Raw genomic sequence first — 17,868 nt, forward strand, 5'->3', positions numbered from 1 at the left:
CATACTTTCATAGCACCTTATGTATTGTTTAATCATACGTGCTGAAAATTTTCAAAACTCATCATGGTTCATGATCAAGATCGAATATTGAAACCTGGGATTTTTTTAGTTTTTTAAGCTCATAATCATGTACACCAAATATCAACGTGCTGGGACGGTTAAAAGACCTGGCTTGTGGATTACTACTCTGCTTAAATAGATTACCATTAGTAAATTCATTTATAAATTATCTTTAAAGCTAGATTTTAATTGATAACAATCTAAATGGCTTGACGTCATTATTTCAATGCAGCTTAAATATGTTTCATTAAAAGATTACAAATAAAATTTAATTTACTGAAGGCGACGAGACCTATCTTGTTCGACTTATCTTGTTAATTAATATATTCTTCTATATTGTTAATACTTATATTCTTAAACATTCTTTACTTAACGTTTTATAGAATTATTAGTTTACTAAATGCATTCCAACCATACATTTAAATACAGTCTTCATAAGAAAATATAAAATCATAGTAGATTTTATAATAAAATAAAAAACGCTCAAAAAGTTTTCTTTGTAAAAATTACAGTTAAAAGCAGGAAAAATGTAGTTAGTACAGTTTATTTTTGTTAGTACCTAATACGGTTAGGCTGTTTTTGGACCAATTTCGTCTCATTTAGTCCCCTGTTTTTTTTAGCAAAGACAGAAAAGTTATAAAAGAAATATTCCCTTAATAATAGACCAACGCCAAATCAGACAATTCCGTTACAGACCAAATTCAACTATCGACTTACAAACCTTTGAAACTGAAAGCCGCAAGCGGATTCATAGATTGGCTTAAAACCAATGGAGAGCTGCAAATTAATGTTTACACAGTGAAGCAGTCGGTTGTGTAAATAAATCATAACTGCAAATACAAGATACTGCGAACTGAGTCCACATTGACCAAACAGCAACATGCAGATGTGTTGTTTACTTGGGGCGTTGTTGTGTTTGTTGGTGATAGCTATAGTGTGAGTTAATGCTTCGTCCTTAATAGATGAATAATTAAATTAAATTGGTATTATATTCGATGAAAAAATGTATACCAATGTTAATGTGGATCGAATTCATAAGGATTTTTATTCGTTTTTGAAGAAAAAATGCGTTGTTTTAAGGTTCTGCTGTCTATACAGCAGAACCTTTAAACATTTAGCGATCACATTTAAAACATTTTGCTATCAACTAAATGTTTTTTTTTACTAATAACTAAGTTAACTTTTTAAATGAATAGTGTAATTTTTTGTAATTTTTTTAAGTTGAGTAAGTTAATAAATTGTGTAAAAATGTATGCAAATTTTAGTCTTCTAATTTAAAGGTTATAAACCAAAATCCCAATTAAGTTTTTGCTTGAAAACTTTTTTTACCTCAAATATAGTTTTTGTATGTATAGCTCCACAAACATAAAAAACAGAAATGCTTTAAATTTCTTCAATGCATTGTTATTATTATTAAATTGTGCAAGTCGTTTACATAAAGTTTACTTTTTTAGTAATTATATCTTTTATTTGTTTCTGGGAAAGAAATACTTTGCTTTTAAACTTTACATTCTATTAAAGAAAGTACAGTACAAGAGCTTTTATGAATATCCAAATAAACTATTCTTGAAAAACTTGAAGCAAGTTTTTGATGTGAGTATGAGAACTCAACTAAATTGATTGATCAAGTGAAGTTTTATGTTATTAGTTTGTATTATTTAATAATTATTGACTGCCTATGTTTGTAGTAATTTCCTTCAATATCCTTCGTCTCCTTTACCAGAGAACATCGGGGAATTCTGCAATAAAATACATCAGGAAAACTGTTGTATTTTTGAAGGCGTTTACTTTGCATTTAGCATTCAGGGTTTACCGAGCAACGCAATTGTTTAAACAATGATTCACCTTCTGCCTCGGGTAGTGTGGCAATTGTTTTCATTCAGTTATTAAATTGTCAATTTGGTTGCTGACCTCAATTTTTTATGTTTTCTAATTTATTTATTATTCATTATATATATATTATTATATTCTTTAAATGATATTAGTTTCTCCTAATCTATACAAAGTATTGGATAAATGTTACTTTACGCAATACTGTAGAAATGTCCTTTATTTAAAACCGCTAATCTGGGACCTTTGTGCAAATTTTGCGTTAAAAACTAATAATGCAATACTTGTTTGCCTTTGTTTTGTTTTCTAAGGCATTATTAGGTGAAAACTAATTTACAGTAAATTAAATTTGTTGATAGTAGGCCTATATTGATACAAAAAAGAGCGATTTATCATGCTTTATTATGACACCTCAATCGTCAAAATCGTTTAAGTAGGACCGGCTGAAAAGGTAAGTTACAGAGAATAACCTTATTTTAGTATTTTATTTGCCTATTTATAAAAGTAAATTTGGTTATTTAATTGTTTTAAATTGCAAATCAACGGCACACAGTGTAATCAACAGGTTAAAGATGTAGCCACTTCATAGTCAAGCCTACTTCTGTAGTACGTTTTATGAAAGATATCTCATTAACGTAACCTTTCTGGTTAGACCATTTTATTGACCTACCTAAATATATAAACATAAACAAAATAATTTCTCCTAGGTTAGTCATGATTAAATTTATTGTCCTTGAATATAATTTTCGTATCTCCAAAGAGCTACAACATCTTTGAAACAGTAATCACTTCCTTTGCGTCAATTGTGCTTACGGACAAGTGTATTGGTGACAAGGGTACAAGTCCTGGTAACCACCAATAGCTTTGTAACAATGCCGAGACCGGATGGTAAGAAGCCAACGTTAACCTGTAGATTCACTATTTGGTAAAATAAAAAATGTATAAGCCTTTCAAGTTGAAGAACGTTTTGTGTATCAAAGAACTTCTTCCACTACGATAGCACTTTCTGCGTCGCATTATTTATGTTTATAAACAACATATTAACCCCTTCCCCTGCCAATGAGTGTTTTGGATTTTATTTTTCTTGTCCAAGACCCTGCCCTTGATTTCACCCCGAACTTTGCCCTCTTCAGCTTGTCCAGTCCATTTGGACGCCTTCAGTGACGAGGAGTGAATATTTGAGCGGTCCTCAATTGAGAAGCGCCTTCCCTCATGTAATATGCAGCGCAATCTGGGACTGCCCTTTCTTTTCTCACATCTTCTTAACTTTTATGACTTTTACACATTGTGCTTTCCTCTGCCATTGTATTGTGTGGCTAAGGTCTAGTGTTGAATTGTAACTTGTTGATAACTGTGAGAGCAAAAGAAATGGTTATTATTGTTAGGTAAGTGTTGAAAATACATGGGTTAGCAAAAAACTTCAATTTGGGTAGTTATCAATTTAGGCAACTAGTTTTTGCTCTAAATTGTTTTGTTGTGGTTGGAAACTAATATTTCTCAGACGAGTTACAATGGTGTGTAAAATATACCACAATTGTGTTCATGTACTTCTAAAAGCTCATTACCGTAATAATTACAAAGTGTCAAAATTGCTGGTGGAAATTGATTGGCGTCACTAACGAAATAGTGATTGAAGAGAATTGATTACATCTGAATATTCAACTGACATACTCTTAATACAGTCTTGTCCATATTTGCTTTATTCTTGAAGTAGGCCCATTACATACAAAAATATTACGTATTCATGAACAATTATGAATTTTGTCAAATCGTTGTTCATACAAATTTGATCAAACCTTTTTAATTGGATGTATATTATCTGAAGGTAAAATCATCTAAAATTATCCGATAAAGATGGCTACACGAGATCAATAAAAAAGTTCCATTTACAAAAATTACAAAAAAATTATAAAACTCTAATGTAATGAAATACGTTTTTTTTGCTCAAATCACCGAAACCCGAGTTTTATTTGCTGTGTTTTCATTAATCAAACTAACTTAGTTATGAATAAATGATTAAACTAAAATATTTTATATTATGCTTTTAAAACGAGTTTCGAAACACCGTTTTCATAAACATGTATTCAAAAGAAAATATTTGTCAGTGTTGTTTGTCCGATGGCTAACAACAGCCAGCCAAAGGTTTATGAATGTGAAATAACCGTGAATGTTTCAAACGTGTTGGAAGCTGCGGGAATTTTATTCACCCTGTATTACTGATTTTGTTTTTCTTCAACGAGTGTTAAAATATTGAAATACTGCATACATGATTTATATTGGCTGACATATTCTAATCAGTGTTCATTTTATAAATACGATGAATTTAAAATTGTTTACCACCAAACTAAAAAGTTTTTTTTATCTACAAATACACGTATTATTCGTCACCGATAGTTTTTACACTCACTTGTATTTTATCAGATTTTGTGAAATCTAAATTCGTAAACTTGTCTAAATTTGTCTTAGTTTATTAAGTTCCTATCTACTCAAAAGTATATTGAATAATTCAAATGTATTATGTCTAGTGATTTTAATTATTTTCTAAAACTGATAAAATTGGGTGAACTTGAGAATAGTATTGTTCAATTAATGATAAATGTTTAGAAATACGGATGACTTAACTCAACTTGGTTAGAAAAAGATATTTTATTTGAATGCTCTCCAAATTACATAGAAATGTAGAAACACGTACTCAAACTCCTACAAGAAGATTCACTATCATAAGTGCAAATATTTATTCATAAAGTTAACCGAGCAACAGGTACACTAGTTATAATTATATCAAACGTAATTTTAAAGCAATGCTTTTTGTTGATTTCCACAGCGTTTTCAAGTATAGTTTTTCTCCTATAAGAAAACCACCTTTTATAAATCCTTCCTATAAAATCACATTTACAGTTAATTTCTTTGACCATAATAATGCAAATTAAATCGAATATCCGTCTATTATGGTGAAAGTTATTAACTCATACCATAGCTATCACCAACAAACACAACAACGCCCCAAGTCAACAACACATCTGCATGTTGCTATTCGGTCAATGTGGACTCAGTTTGCAGTATCTTGTATTTGCAGTTATGATTTATTTACAACCGACTGTTTCACTGTGTAAACATTAATTTGCAGCTTTCATTGGTTTCAAGCCAATCTATGATTTTGCTTGCGGCGTCAGTTTTGAAATGGAAATGGATTGGGTTTAATCGTGGTTTTAATTTGAGAAGGTATTTAATATCTGCGTGAATTTCATTTATAGCTTGAAAATATCTAGAATATTATGTTTAATGGTTTATTATTAACATAAGTAAACCATTTCTACACTGTATTTACTAGTTGGAAATGGAATGGACGAATCTGAAATGAAGTTTCTTTTCAGTTTTGTTCTGTATGATTTACGAAAGCTAGGGAAAATAATCCTGGTGTAATTTCTCCCGGGGTTTTGGTTATTTGCTTGGCATTGTTTGGTTATATACTGGAGTGTGTCAATATTCAAGCTTCCAAGTTGCAATTCTGTAAGTTAATAATATTTAGTGCAGATTTTCCAAGCTGAAGGTTGTTGGTTCGGTGGTCAATGCTAGACCTTGTATAATTTTTTTATTGGGCTCTAAATGTTGGTTTCTACAAAAGGTCAACGTTAAATAGTAACATAACCAAGGCCTGCCAGTTCCTCCTATGAAAAACGTTATCTACTTAACGTTTTAAAGAACTATTAACAAGATAAATCTGAACTAACAAGATAAGTCTTGTCACCTTCAGTAAATTAAAATTTATTTGTAATCTTTTAATTAAACATATATACCTTAATCACACAATAAATAAAAGAAAATTTGAAGCTTGAATTGTTTGATATTGCCTTATTGTCATCAGCACTAATGTTTGTCTATTCTGGTCCAATGATTAAACCAAGCGAATCATATTTTCTGATTGGGCCTGATGATGACCGGATGAACTGTGTGACTGGTTGAAATAACTATGGCAATATCTTTTATATATCAACCACCCTAAATTGTTTGCTGTCAGCCAGTGTAGGAAGATGTTTGTTATTATATCCGTAAAATCAACGTAAAAATGCTAAATCAAGAATTTGTTAATAATACCTGTTTATAAAATAACTTATTGTAATACTGTACTTGCTAAAAGTTTACTATTCAAATATGTAGTTAACTCGTTTAAACAGCACTGGACGCGTAGGGATATAAACATCCAGTATATGTAGTGTCATAGAGTGGTGTTATGCCATCATTTAACTGCATATTTACTCATATTTACACAAATAAGTAATATACTGTACACTGAACATCATACAAACACAAGAGCGTACTCAATGCAAAGCCACTGCAGAACACAGGTAGTTGAGCGTAGAGTAGCATCGACTATGCAATTAACCCTGCCACTTTTCCTACTCTCATCTGCTCTTTGTTTATGACATGCTGTTGCGGCTATGAAATAGTGTCTTGCTAGTTTTACTGGTAGAGTTTATGAGCATAAAATAGTGTTGTTAAATCGTAAAATGGAAAAAATACAACGTTTAGATATATGTTTGTAATTTTTAATTTTAAAATGTGTCGCACAGTCTCTTCAGTCAGCCGACCGAAGTAATTGAAGTTGTAAAAGATTCTGTACGAAATAATTCGAGTGTGTCTAACATTAAACTTAATTAGGTTTTTATTCATTTATTACTTTTTATTTCTTGGTGCATCCAGTTTGTATGGATTTATCCTAGATGTATAAGTTAGTAAAGCTTTGCTCGTGTTATGACCTAGACAATAGACAATTCTACCACAAAAGTACAAGTTTCCCATGAATCACGACATTTTTTGGGAGTAAATCTTTAAACCTTTTAAACAAAGTGTTATTCCAAAGCGCTAACATTTCACAAATCACATTGCATCTCTTGACAAAGCACGTAACTTTTTATCTGCACATGAGGTAACTCGGCGAAAGTTTCAACTAGGTGAAAACTATTTAGAAGCAAATCGCACGATCGGTGCAAGTGGAGTATGAAATGATGGAACACGTAGAGCTCAGGTCAACCGTGACTATGCTTAGGGTGTTGTCTACACTTAGATCTGGTTTACTCAATGGTCAGTCTGGTCCGAAAGTCAATAGTTCTTTTAAAATCATAAAAAATAAATTGTCTTTTCTTTGGTATGCATTTGGAGTTGAAAAATATAGAATCGCTGGATTTTTTTGGATTGTTTTCAGTATAACCAATAAACTGCCATGAAATAGGATTACAAAGTATTTTATTGTTTTAATCTTACTTTGGGCGTGAGTGAAATGAATACAATTACAATATTTTAACAAAGGAAACGTAGACTTAGGAATAAAATAGACACATTTTCTTAATTAGGTAGCGATCTCTTTGGAATTTATAAAGAAAATGATAAAGTATTGTTGAATTTTATATGATTCTTAAATAATTATAAAACCTAACAACGGGATTCGCTTCCATTTTAAATTCAACCTGGTCTTGCTAAAACCATCGATGTGGCTAAAACTAACATATTATGCTAGTGAAATAATAACCATGCGTTTGAGATTTCGTATTGGTTTTACTTTATGGTAACCATTGTGAAATTTTAATTTTTTCAATTACAAAATACTAACAAAGCTAGATTGGGTTAGGTTTGTATTTTTACTTTAAAATTATCTAAAACTGGAAAATTCTTTTCAAAGATAATGATTGTTAAAAGTTTTGCTCTGCATGAGAAACGATTCCAGGAAATAATCATCATGTTTTTATTTCTCCTGAGATTTTGTTATTTGTGTCATTTTTTTTCACATTTTAACCTTATGTTTAGGACATTTTATTTACTATTAATAATTTTTACTTTCTGATAATCTGAAATCACGTTTCAGGACACCGGGACATTGTTAGGCATTAATTAGTTATTGCAGTCATAATATATTTGTGAAATTAACTACGGAGATTCACGATTGTAACAAATTGTACCTTTTCAGAGGATAAATGATTTATGACTAATGACTAATCGCATAGACAAGTAGCAAATGACTAATTCATCGTAGAAATTAATCCACTGGCATTTCCACTGAATGTGGAAATTTAAAATAAAAAACCAATAAAAATTGTAAAATTTTATTTTCACTAGCATTTTGAAATATATTTTCATATTTAAAGCCATTCAGCACGTGACCACGACCGTAACGACACAATTCATATAAAAGCCGCGAGCGTAAAGTGAATTATTGTTTTAAGTAATTGCTTTTCTCGGCAACTCCCGAATGCAGAGGGATTACTTAGTAAATGTCTGTGAAATATTGTACTACATTTAGGCGTTCCCCTGATAGCGACAAATTGTACAGGTAAATTATCTCACTTTGTCGCAGATCTTATGTGAAACAGTGTTTTGAAAAAATAATGGTTTGAAAGTAACCATTATCGACCCAATCAATTAAGTGGACATATAATATAGCTATATAAATATCATTTTAGAATCTTTCCAATTATTTTATGGTTATTATTGTTCAAAATTAATAGTATATTCATTAAAATCCCGTACTTAACCCTTGTAAAATGACCATTGATCTCATTTTATTATCAAGTGATTTTATTACGTGCAATTTTATAAAACATTTCCTCATCTTATGAACGAAATATTTAACATTGCTTGAACAAGTTTTTCGTAAGTCAGTGACTTTTGGAAGTCATCTCCCTTTACAATCGAAAGGTCTTTAGTTCAGTATTGGCAAATAAAATCGCTGGTTTTTTTTACCAAAGTTGCAGAAATATTGTGACCCCATTTTACAAACACTACGATTATATACAACGCTAGCTGTTGTACCCGTACTTTGCAACGGAAGAAGAACCTGTGTCACTGACTTTCACGATTGAGGTTTCAAATTGAAGGTATGCACGCACAGATTTCACATCAAGCATCGGCATATATTTATCTACTGTATAAGTCGACCTAAAAACATGAATTTGATTTATTTTCGAATCCCTACTCCAACTTAAGATGCATTTCACCAGTTATAATTATATAATACTATATATTTTGGTCTAAGAACCTTCAGTAAAATACTGGATTTCATTTAATTAGTTATTATTAGCTATTAGTTATTCATATCGGACGGGTTTCAAGCAAAAGCAAGGTGAACATCAAACATAAACATTATTTTTACAAGATTTTCTATGATTAAAAACCAATACCTGTCGTATTGTTAATGTTTTTATATGTTTTAGACTTAAAATAATCAATAAATTATAGGTGTTGATTTAAGCTAAGGTATTAAACGGTTGAATCAGTTAAGTTGAAGATACTGCATTACTCAGTCAAAAATCATAAATTTGATTATTTCTCGGATATGATGTTTATTTCAACGCTGCGGAGCAGCATGGGTAAACAAATTCAGTGGTTACAAAATATTATTTAAAAACATTATCCAGTGATGATAAAAAAAGTTTGTTCTGGTACCTCTTCAGGTATCAGAAGAAAATCTGCGAGTCAAGCATAGTTTGATATGCACTTCAAATTAAAGGTCTTATTTAGATCAATACAATGCCGCAAACCCGACCTCAAACGGACAAAGGAGTCAAAAATGGCAGCATTGCGAATGTTGATAAAATAGCAACAATAATTGAGGTAGGTTTTTAAACATTTAAAGAGATAACAAATGAATGAGGCGCTCCGTTATCTTATCGGTTTAAATGTCCATTCATTCGCGAAATAGTCATTGAGTATTTAAATTTATCTCTACCATGGAATGTCATTGATTTAATTTAGACTTTAAAAAATCTTAACTTTGGAACGAAACATGCTATTAGAGTCGGGTTTTCGCCGTTGTGTTTCGCTAAGTAAAATCTTCTCACTAAAATGCATTTTTGTATCATAAAATAATTTTGAATATTTTAAAATATTCAAAATAATACTTTATTCGGTTTATTCATTTAGTTTTATTTTTAAGTATGTTAAACTAATAATTGCCTTTATTTTGGAGCGTTTTCAAGCCATTTCATTCACTGTTTTTATTCCAAGATTCACTAAGATTGTTGTCGTAAATACATTTTACAAGGTCAAAACTCATTTGGGTGGGAAGGGTCTCACAGATTACCCAAACCGTTTATTGATTTTCAAGTTGTGCAACCTAGTTTAACAGAAATCTGCGTAAATTATTGATAGATACTGTCTAAAATCATGTGTTAATTAATGTTGCTTAATGTATCAAATCACATTTTATAATACCTTTGTTTACAGTTGATTGTTTTTGTTTAGAGTTTGAATTAACATGGAATTTATGATTGATTGTGTTTGGTTCTGAAGTTATTTCTTACATATTTAACAATGATCACAAACTATTTTTTACACAATACGGACTAGATTAACTTCCCTCTAAATAGTTTTGTTTATTCAAACCTGCAGGTAGAAACAGGCGAGTTTCAGTCGATCAGCGCAACAAGTGACGCTAAAGTTGGTAAAGTGATTGCAACACGTAGGCGAGCCCGGACCGGAAGTTAATCGGATATTGACCGGAAGTAGTTGAGTGGTAGGCGGGAAATCACAAGTTACTTGTGCTCTAATGTTGCTTTTATTGTTACAAAATCAAAGTGTACTTAGATTGCATTACGCACCAAACTGTGTTTTCACTCAACGGTTTCCTTTAATTGTAACCTCTCATTTTTATACTTTGTTCGTTTCTATGATCTAAAAACATTAATTTGAATTGTTATCAGAATTTTTTTTAGTGTATGTTTGATTGTTAAAAAAAATATTTTTACTTTGAAATTTAAAACTGCTGTAACGCAATTCAATTCTTTGACCTAGCAACACAAATTTGGATTCTAATTTTAAGATGAACATGAATGTATATGGATAAGCGTAGAAGAAGGTAATCTGTTATTTATTTTGTTACTGACTGATATCTGGCGTTTCTTTAACATGACCATATTTATTAAAAGCCCAATCTACAGCTCATGGTCAGGACAGCTTGAAACAGTCATTGACTGTACAATACTATGTATTATTGAGAACATATAATCAATGGTTCTTTTTCAAAGCCGTAAGCAAGCTTATTATATCCTTTACAGTGATATTGTCTTTCTAGATTGAACCGGTAACCTTTGCAATATTTTGCATTAAATACTGTAATCCCCGTTAAGCATTAAACTTAGGCTATTAATATGAATGCAAATAAAAATATTCAAATAAAAAAAATAATTTTCCCAGAAATGTTAGTACGACAATTTTGAAACAAATTGAACTATACCCATACACTCTCTCTCTAGTCAACTATGCGAATCCAAATGAAAAATCGAGTTTTTTTTAATTATTTTTAAATAAAGGTGATAAGTATTTAATTATTTACGAAATTCATCAACGGTTATTCAAAGTACGTATCTAATTCAATACATTGACAGAGAAATGTTAAGCATGAAATTCTGTTAATCCCTTTTAAAATCATGTGATCTGTTATTTTTTAAGTTCTTTTTTCCAAAAATAAAAATATTGAGTTATAATTTTTTATATCCACTTATACTACTATCCTATTACAAACACGCCATATACGCGCTATATACCTCGGTATATTGGGTTACTATGAACAACCCTAGCTAAAATAGGTTTGTTGTCATCCCTCCCTAGCATAGAGCTGGATACAAAAGCCCCATTTGTGGAATAGCGCAATATACCTCTAGAGTGCACTAGCTGGCAACTACGCACCAATGCAATTAAAACAACCACTCTAACAAACCGTTTCTTTTGTCATTTGTGAATCGAGCACTTTTAACCTTTCATTTGGTTACATATGTTTGTGGTAGTGTTGAGTGTATACTATTGTTTAATTTTACTAGGTTTTCATTTGTTATAAAACATTGGTTATAATGTAGTTTTGTGAATTTTTTACTTAGTGTATTTTCACACTAACTGAGGTATCACATGAAATCCGTGAAATTTCGCTTTGTTACCTATAAAAACATAAAATAATATCAATCAAATACTATATTTCGTAACAATAACACGAGAAGGTGGAGTTTTACTTATAAAATCCCAGAAGTTGTTAATCATATCTTATGGTATTCTATCCTCTATTATTTTTCGCATCAAACATTTAAATTTCGGGAGATATGTTTTTAAGGGATCCTCTAATATTTTAACAGTTTATTATATGCTTACGGGAAATGAATAATGCCATAAATCTTACTAATATTATAAATCTGAAAGTTTGTGAGTTTGTGTGTATGTTTGTGTGTATGTTTGTGTGTGTGTTTGTGTGTGTGTTGCTCAATCACGCATAAACTACTGGACGGATTGGGCTGGAATTTGGCATAATGATAGCTCACATTCCCGATTAACATTAAAGCATATTCTTATCTCAAAAACCCTTTCGGGCTCCGCCCCAGTGGCTCTGTAGTTCCCCATGTTAATCTTATGATTTTTCATATTTAAAAGGAATTAATGAATCTTAACAGCTGTTTCAATTAAACAAGTTGGTTCTGTTCTATGATATTCAATAGCATAAAAGTTAAAAGGATTACCAACAGGGTGCAGCACTATTAATTTTTTTTTAATATATGACAACAGCTAATTTCCAACCAAAAGGTGAGTGAGCGTAGCGAACAAACTTCAACCTGGAGGCGAGTTAGCGTAGCGAACGAGCTAACCTGAAGGCAAGTGAGCGCAGCGAACGAGCTCCAACCTAAAGGTGAGTGAGCGTAGCGAACGAACTTCAACCAGGACGTGAATGAGCCATGCGAATACTTATGAAGTTAAACGGGGCGAAGCCCGCGGGTACAGCTAGTATGGTATATGTCTAAAATACCAGGTGATACTTAAAAAAACAGTATACCGTCTCAATAAACGTTTGCTTACAGAATTTAATTATCTCATTAAATAAATAAAGTGTAATCAAGTTGAGTAACGATTTTCCTATTTGTTTTAGGTATCAATTCTTCCTTCAGGTCAAGCAGGACATTCTACAAGGACGTCTTCCAGTGTCCTTTGAGCTAGCAGCCGAACTAGGTGCCTTCGTAGTACAGTGTGAGTGTCTTTCATATTTAAAAAATAGTGATATATGTTTTTTTGATCTCCAATTATTAACAAAATGTTCAAAAACTATTCAAAAAACATGTGTCATGTAAAAATTTCGTGTTAGAACGTTTGTGTGTGATTTAGCTTCTGCCGATTGTGAAATATTCGTTAAATCAATACTACTTTCTTAAGTGAAACAAGTAATACTTTTCTGTATCTAGATGCTAAAAATTAATTCGCTATCAATTGATTATGCTATATACTCGTAGTTAGAAGTTAGTAGCAAGACTAGGGTTGGACCGTCTCCTTTAACAAAACAATGCTAATGGCGTTAAAAATACATAAGTAAAAAAGTATTGTAGGCATACATAATTCAAATAATAACAAATCTTTTATCGTATACATCTACTTAATATGATTTTATTGTCCTGATTCTCGAGGTCACGGGGGATGTGTTCTGTTACTTTATGAATGTACTTTGTTTGGAAGAAGTGAAAGCAACTATTTTGTTAATATTACTACCGGTATTTATTCTATTTATCCATTTCAACTGTATACTCTGTCGTATATATTTACTAAGTAGGTTGAAATGTCGTTACTTTGTAACCGTTTTCCAATTATTTGGTTAATTGAAAATTTTTCATCTGTTTATTCATATGTATAAGACGTCCTTAGTTACAACAAAGTAGGAAACAACATAAATATTAACCGTTATGCCTTTTCAACTGACGCCGCCTTAGAATGGGGGGCCTATGAATGGGTTTAATTAAAATAATATATGTATATTACAGCTGGAGCACAAAACATTTCGATAGACCCCACGGTTGGACCACCCACTGATACACCTTTCCAAACAGAATATCGATAAATTTCGCTCGAAATCGAACACATTACGGTGGCGTGGGCCAGACCCGTGTACTTATGAGTTCCAAAAACCATTACATCTCGGTCGCGTGGTGGGAACACGAAAGATCATTTCTAACTTGAAATATTAAACGGATGAGCGCCAAAACAAGGCAGTGTAGGACTGATTGTCGCGAAGGATTTTCATCGAGGATTAAATTCATTGAGACTGTGTTTTTACCCAACGGTTTCCTACATGTTGTAAAAATCCCACGTTATCCATGGCTGTTTGATAATTCACACTCCCTTATTTTACGTAGCAAGGGGGTGCATTTTCATTTTGCAATACCTAAAAGGGTTTCTTGAAAATCTACTTTATACCTGGCTTAACATTATCCGAAAAATAATATTTTTATAATCCAAACGAAAGGTTTTAAGAGGATGCTTTATAACTTTATAATATCCAAGAAGGTCCTCTTAAAATCCCTCGTTAATTTGGTTTTACTCTACGATTTCTCAGAAAGTTCATGAGATTTCACTTTGTAAACTCTTTGACAAAAATTCAAATCCAACCCTAAGCTTAGTCTTGAAGAGGTTATGTTTACCCAAACTTTACAAAATCCCTAAGTTTGTCATGACGATTGTTTACCCTAATTTTGTTTAACGGAACAGCCATCTCAGAAAGCGTAGTAAAATCCACTTTATCCCTGTTTCCCAGAAATAATCGCATATTATCTTCACCATTGGTTTAAAAGTATGCGTTTTTTTCCTTACATCCTAAAGTTTCCATAAAATTCCACTTTGTATCCGACCAATGCAATGTGATTATATTGTCCAATAGGTTCTAAAATAATTTATTTTACCCAACAAAATCCCATAAGATGTAATGTAACCATTTCCTATCTCTTTACTATGTAACACATAACTAGATAATACCATACCTCATACTTACATACACGTCCAATCAAAAAACAACTAAAAATATTCTCAACATTCTCTCAGGCAAGGGCAGAATACCTCGTACACAGCGAGATTTGCAATTTGCTGTGCCGCAATTGAAACAAGATTACAATATTTACAGCTCCGTGCAGTAATTTATGGAGAAACGGAAAGTGTGAAATGAACACCTCGAGGTTAGCTTAACTCAGCAGCAGCTGATTACATGAGACTTGCTAGTGTGTAGTGTGAGACAGTGGTCTTTATGTGGGTAGGATATGATCCATATTCAAATACTGTTAAAGCTGGAAAAACGGTTCATATTTATAAAAGAAATTATAACAAAGGGTTAACTAGCCTTTACTGAAAAAGGTTATATGCCTTGTTTAGGTTCTGTTTCACTAGGAAAAATTAATTCTTTTGTTTTCTGGAACATATAAAAAAATGTTGGGAGAAAAATTGGTATATTTGTATTGCATGGAAAATTGTTGATATGCTCCATTATCAAAGTACTGTTGGGTCAGGGAAAAGTAATACTACCAAAAATATACATTCTGAGCCAAAGGTTAATATCCTTCATATTTTAAATACACTTGGCAAAAGTTGTTGGTATATTTCATGCCCAGGCACTATTTAGCTAGGGAAAATATAGATGGAATAAAAAAAATACGATAACGGTTTTTAAGTATATTTAATTGTTTAAATTGACTTCATGGTAAATAGTTACACTTGTTAAAGTCCTCTGTTGGGCCAGGAAACAATGTATAGTAAATTGTTGTGTTTTCATAAATATTCTGGTCTTAGGCCTTTATATACATGCCGCTGGGAGCAATTATATCTCTGGGGTAATTTCACTTTGTTTTTAGCCATTTAAACTACAAAAGAACAAGTAAAGTAACCAAAATTGTGTGTTTGAAGATCGACTTTCATATTTTAGACTCAATTCCTGAAAAATACCAGTGACCAAGTGAAATCATCCCTGGCGATAACAACGAGTTATCACTATTGTGAATATCAGTCTGATGATGACGTTTACTTAGAAGTCCTGTAGTTTTTGACACAGTTGTTGGCTTTAAATACATAACGTTGACTGTAGAAAATGGATTTTGTTTAATTCCTTACGAATTAAATTGTTATGTATTACAGAACGTGATTGGTATGTGCTTCATTCATGATGTTAGTTCAATCAACTACAAAATGTTCTCTATTGTTCATTCAAAGAGGCTTTTTAGTTGACTCAAAAAAATTTCAACCCAAAATCAATTATCTTAGTTTGAATTAATAAATTAAAAATCATATTGCGTTATAGTGTAATTTACAAAAATATAAACACACAATACAGTATAGCTAAACTACTTTTAACGTCCAACAACCTACCCTTCTTCATCCTGTTTCTCTAGTCATATTTCCCAGTCGTAATCATGTCTAATTACCCACCTGGAGGTATCACGGTCAAACGCCAGAGGGCGCTGATAAGGGGTAAATAACGGCCAACCCCCCCCCGCATGTCTCTCACCCCAACTTAATGGATTGGGTAAAGTGTGGCTGTTGTATATACTGTAATATATCCCCCCTCCTGTTACCGGTGGGGCACACGGGAGGGACTAAGGCTAACATATCTTGTAGTGTCAGCGTTCGCCGCTAGGACTGCTAAGTTGAAAAAATTTCAATTAATTTTTTATTTTTTATTTTTTGTTGTAAAATTAACTTTTTAATTATAAAATATTGTTTTAAAGTTATAAAATAAATTGTTAATTTTTAAAATTAAACTGTCATAACATAACCTAACCAACCAGACTTGCTGATAATATAAAAACTATATAAGATAAAAATCTAATTAATGATTACTTATAATTTTTAATTAATTATAAAATTAGTTATAAAATTTAGTATTATAAAATTAAACTGTCATAACCTAACCTAACCAACCAAACTTGCTGATATGAAAAATTTGTTGACAAAAAGTTAATGCTGCCAGCGGGTTTCGAACCCCGGACCTCCTGAACAGTAATCCGAAACGCTACCAACTATGCCACGAACGCCGCTGAAATCACATCGTTTCGTTACGGTAATCGTGTCGCCTCAAGAGAAGACAATAACCACTAGATATATGACGTCATTACACATTTAGCCTTAGTCCCTTCCGTGTGCCCATTCCCTCCTGTTACCGCCTCTAATATGTTAAGTGCTTTTATCACCCTGGAAACAACTGGGCCCTCTTGAAGCTTAAATTGTTCAGTGAGTCATTGTTGGGTAACATTTACTTGTGAGATGTTTTGTTTTTTTTTTTCTGAATATTTGTTCATCAAAGATTTTTTATGCCATTTGCATTGTAAGGAAACGATTAACCCCTAGCCTTACTACTTTCCAAGTGCTTTTGTTTGTAAACCAATCACATGACAAAACTGGGTGCAGAACCGAACCTTCTGGTAATCGGACAGGCAACCTTCAGATACGTAGGCATCTTGTTTACTCTACCTAGACAGCTAATGTGGATTTTATTTGAGGAATGGGTACCTATCTGCCCTTTAAATTTTACTCTTAAGATTCACTTAAATTTGATTAAAATCGAAAATCATGTAAATAAAAATGTATAACTTAAACAGTTTTTTTCGTGTCCCACATTCACATGATAGGTCGTTAAATATCTAGGCCGGAACCTTTTTAGAAATTATTTTAGGCTAATGTTGGAGTATTTATTATTTCTCTTGCCTGTGACTAGAGTCGTGACACCATCACATAGCTTAGGTGTTTTGGTTGTTTAAGGTTAGATTTGAACCTCAATAGTAGCATTTGATGAAAGGCCCATTCACCAATGACATTTAGTAATTCCTTGTCTAGTTTATTTTTGTAGTTACGTAAGTATTCAAACTCAATGGCTAACCTAGCCTTCATAATTCAAATAAATCAACCGGTTTTAACAAAATTGGCACGACTCGTACAGTTGTCTAGAAACTGACAGATCACTATTTTATGAAACACTTTGACGTTTCCCTTTATCTTCAAAATTCGAAACATTCAAGCTCCAAACAAGTTCCTAGGAAACACAACTTAACCAGTTGAAATACTACTCTCAGGGACCAAAACCGCCGTGGGTTTGAATGTTGCTTACATGACGTCTATCGGTTTTTAATTCTGCGAAGATAAGATTAAGGATCCATGTTGCCCGGCGTGTGGGCTGCGAGGGGCTCAGTCCATCTTAATTTGGATTTG

The 17,868-nt window shown here is 32.1% G+C and overlaps 1 protein-coding gene across 2 annotated transcripts in view; it reads left to right on the top strand.

Annotated features, from left to right (window-relative positions):
• LOC128996308 (band 4.1-like protein 4) overlaps positions 1-17,868 on the top strand; it is a 252,108-nt gene that overhangs the window by 141,306 nt on the left and 92,934 nt on the right. For both annotated transcript variants that reach the window (XM_054421549.1, XM_054421550.1), the window contains exon 6: positions 12,788-12,885. In XM_054421549.1, coding sequence (XP_054277524.1) covers positions 12,788-12,885 — 98 coding nt within the window. The remainder of the gene's footprint in view (positions 1-12,787; positions 12,886-17,868) is intronic.

The sequence above is a fragment of the Macrosteles quadrilineatus genome, unplaced genomic scaffold, assembly GCF_028750875.1.
Source record: "Macrosteles quadrilineatus isolate MER2022 unplaced genomic scaffold, UCM_ALF_1.0 Scaffold_6__1_contigs__length_79288215, whole genome shotgun sequence".
Taxonomy (NCBI): domain Eukaryota; kingdom Metazoa; phylum Arthropoda; class Insecta; order Hemiptera; family Cicadellidae; genus Macrosteles; species Macrosteles quadrilineatus.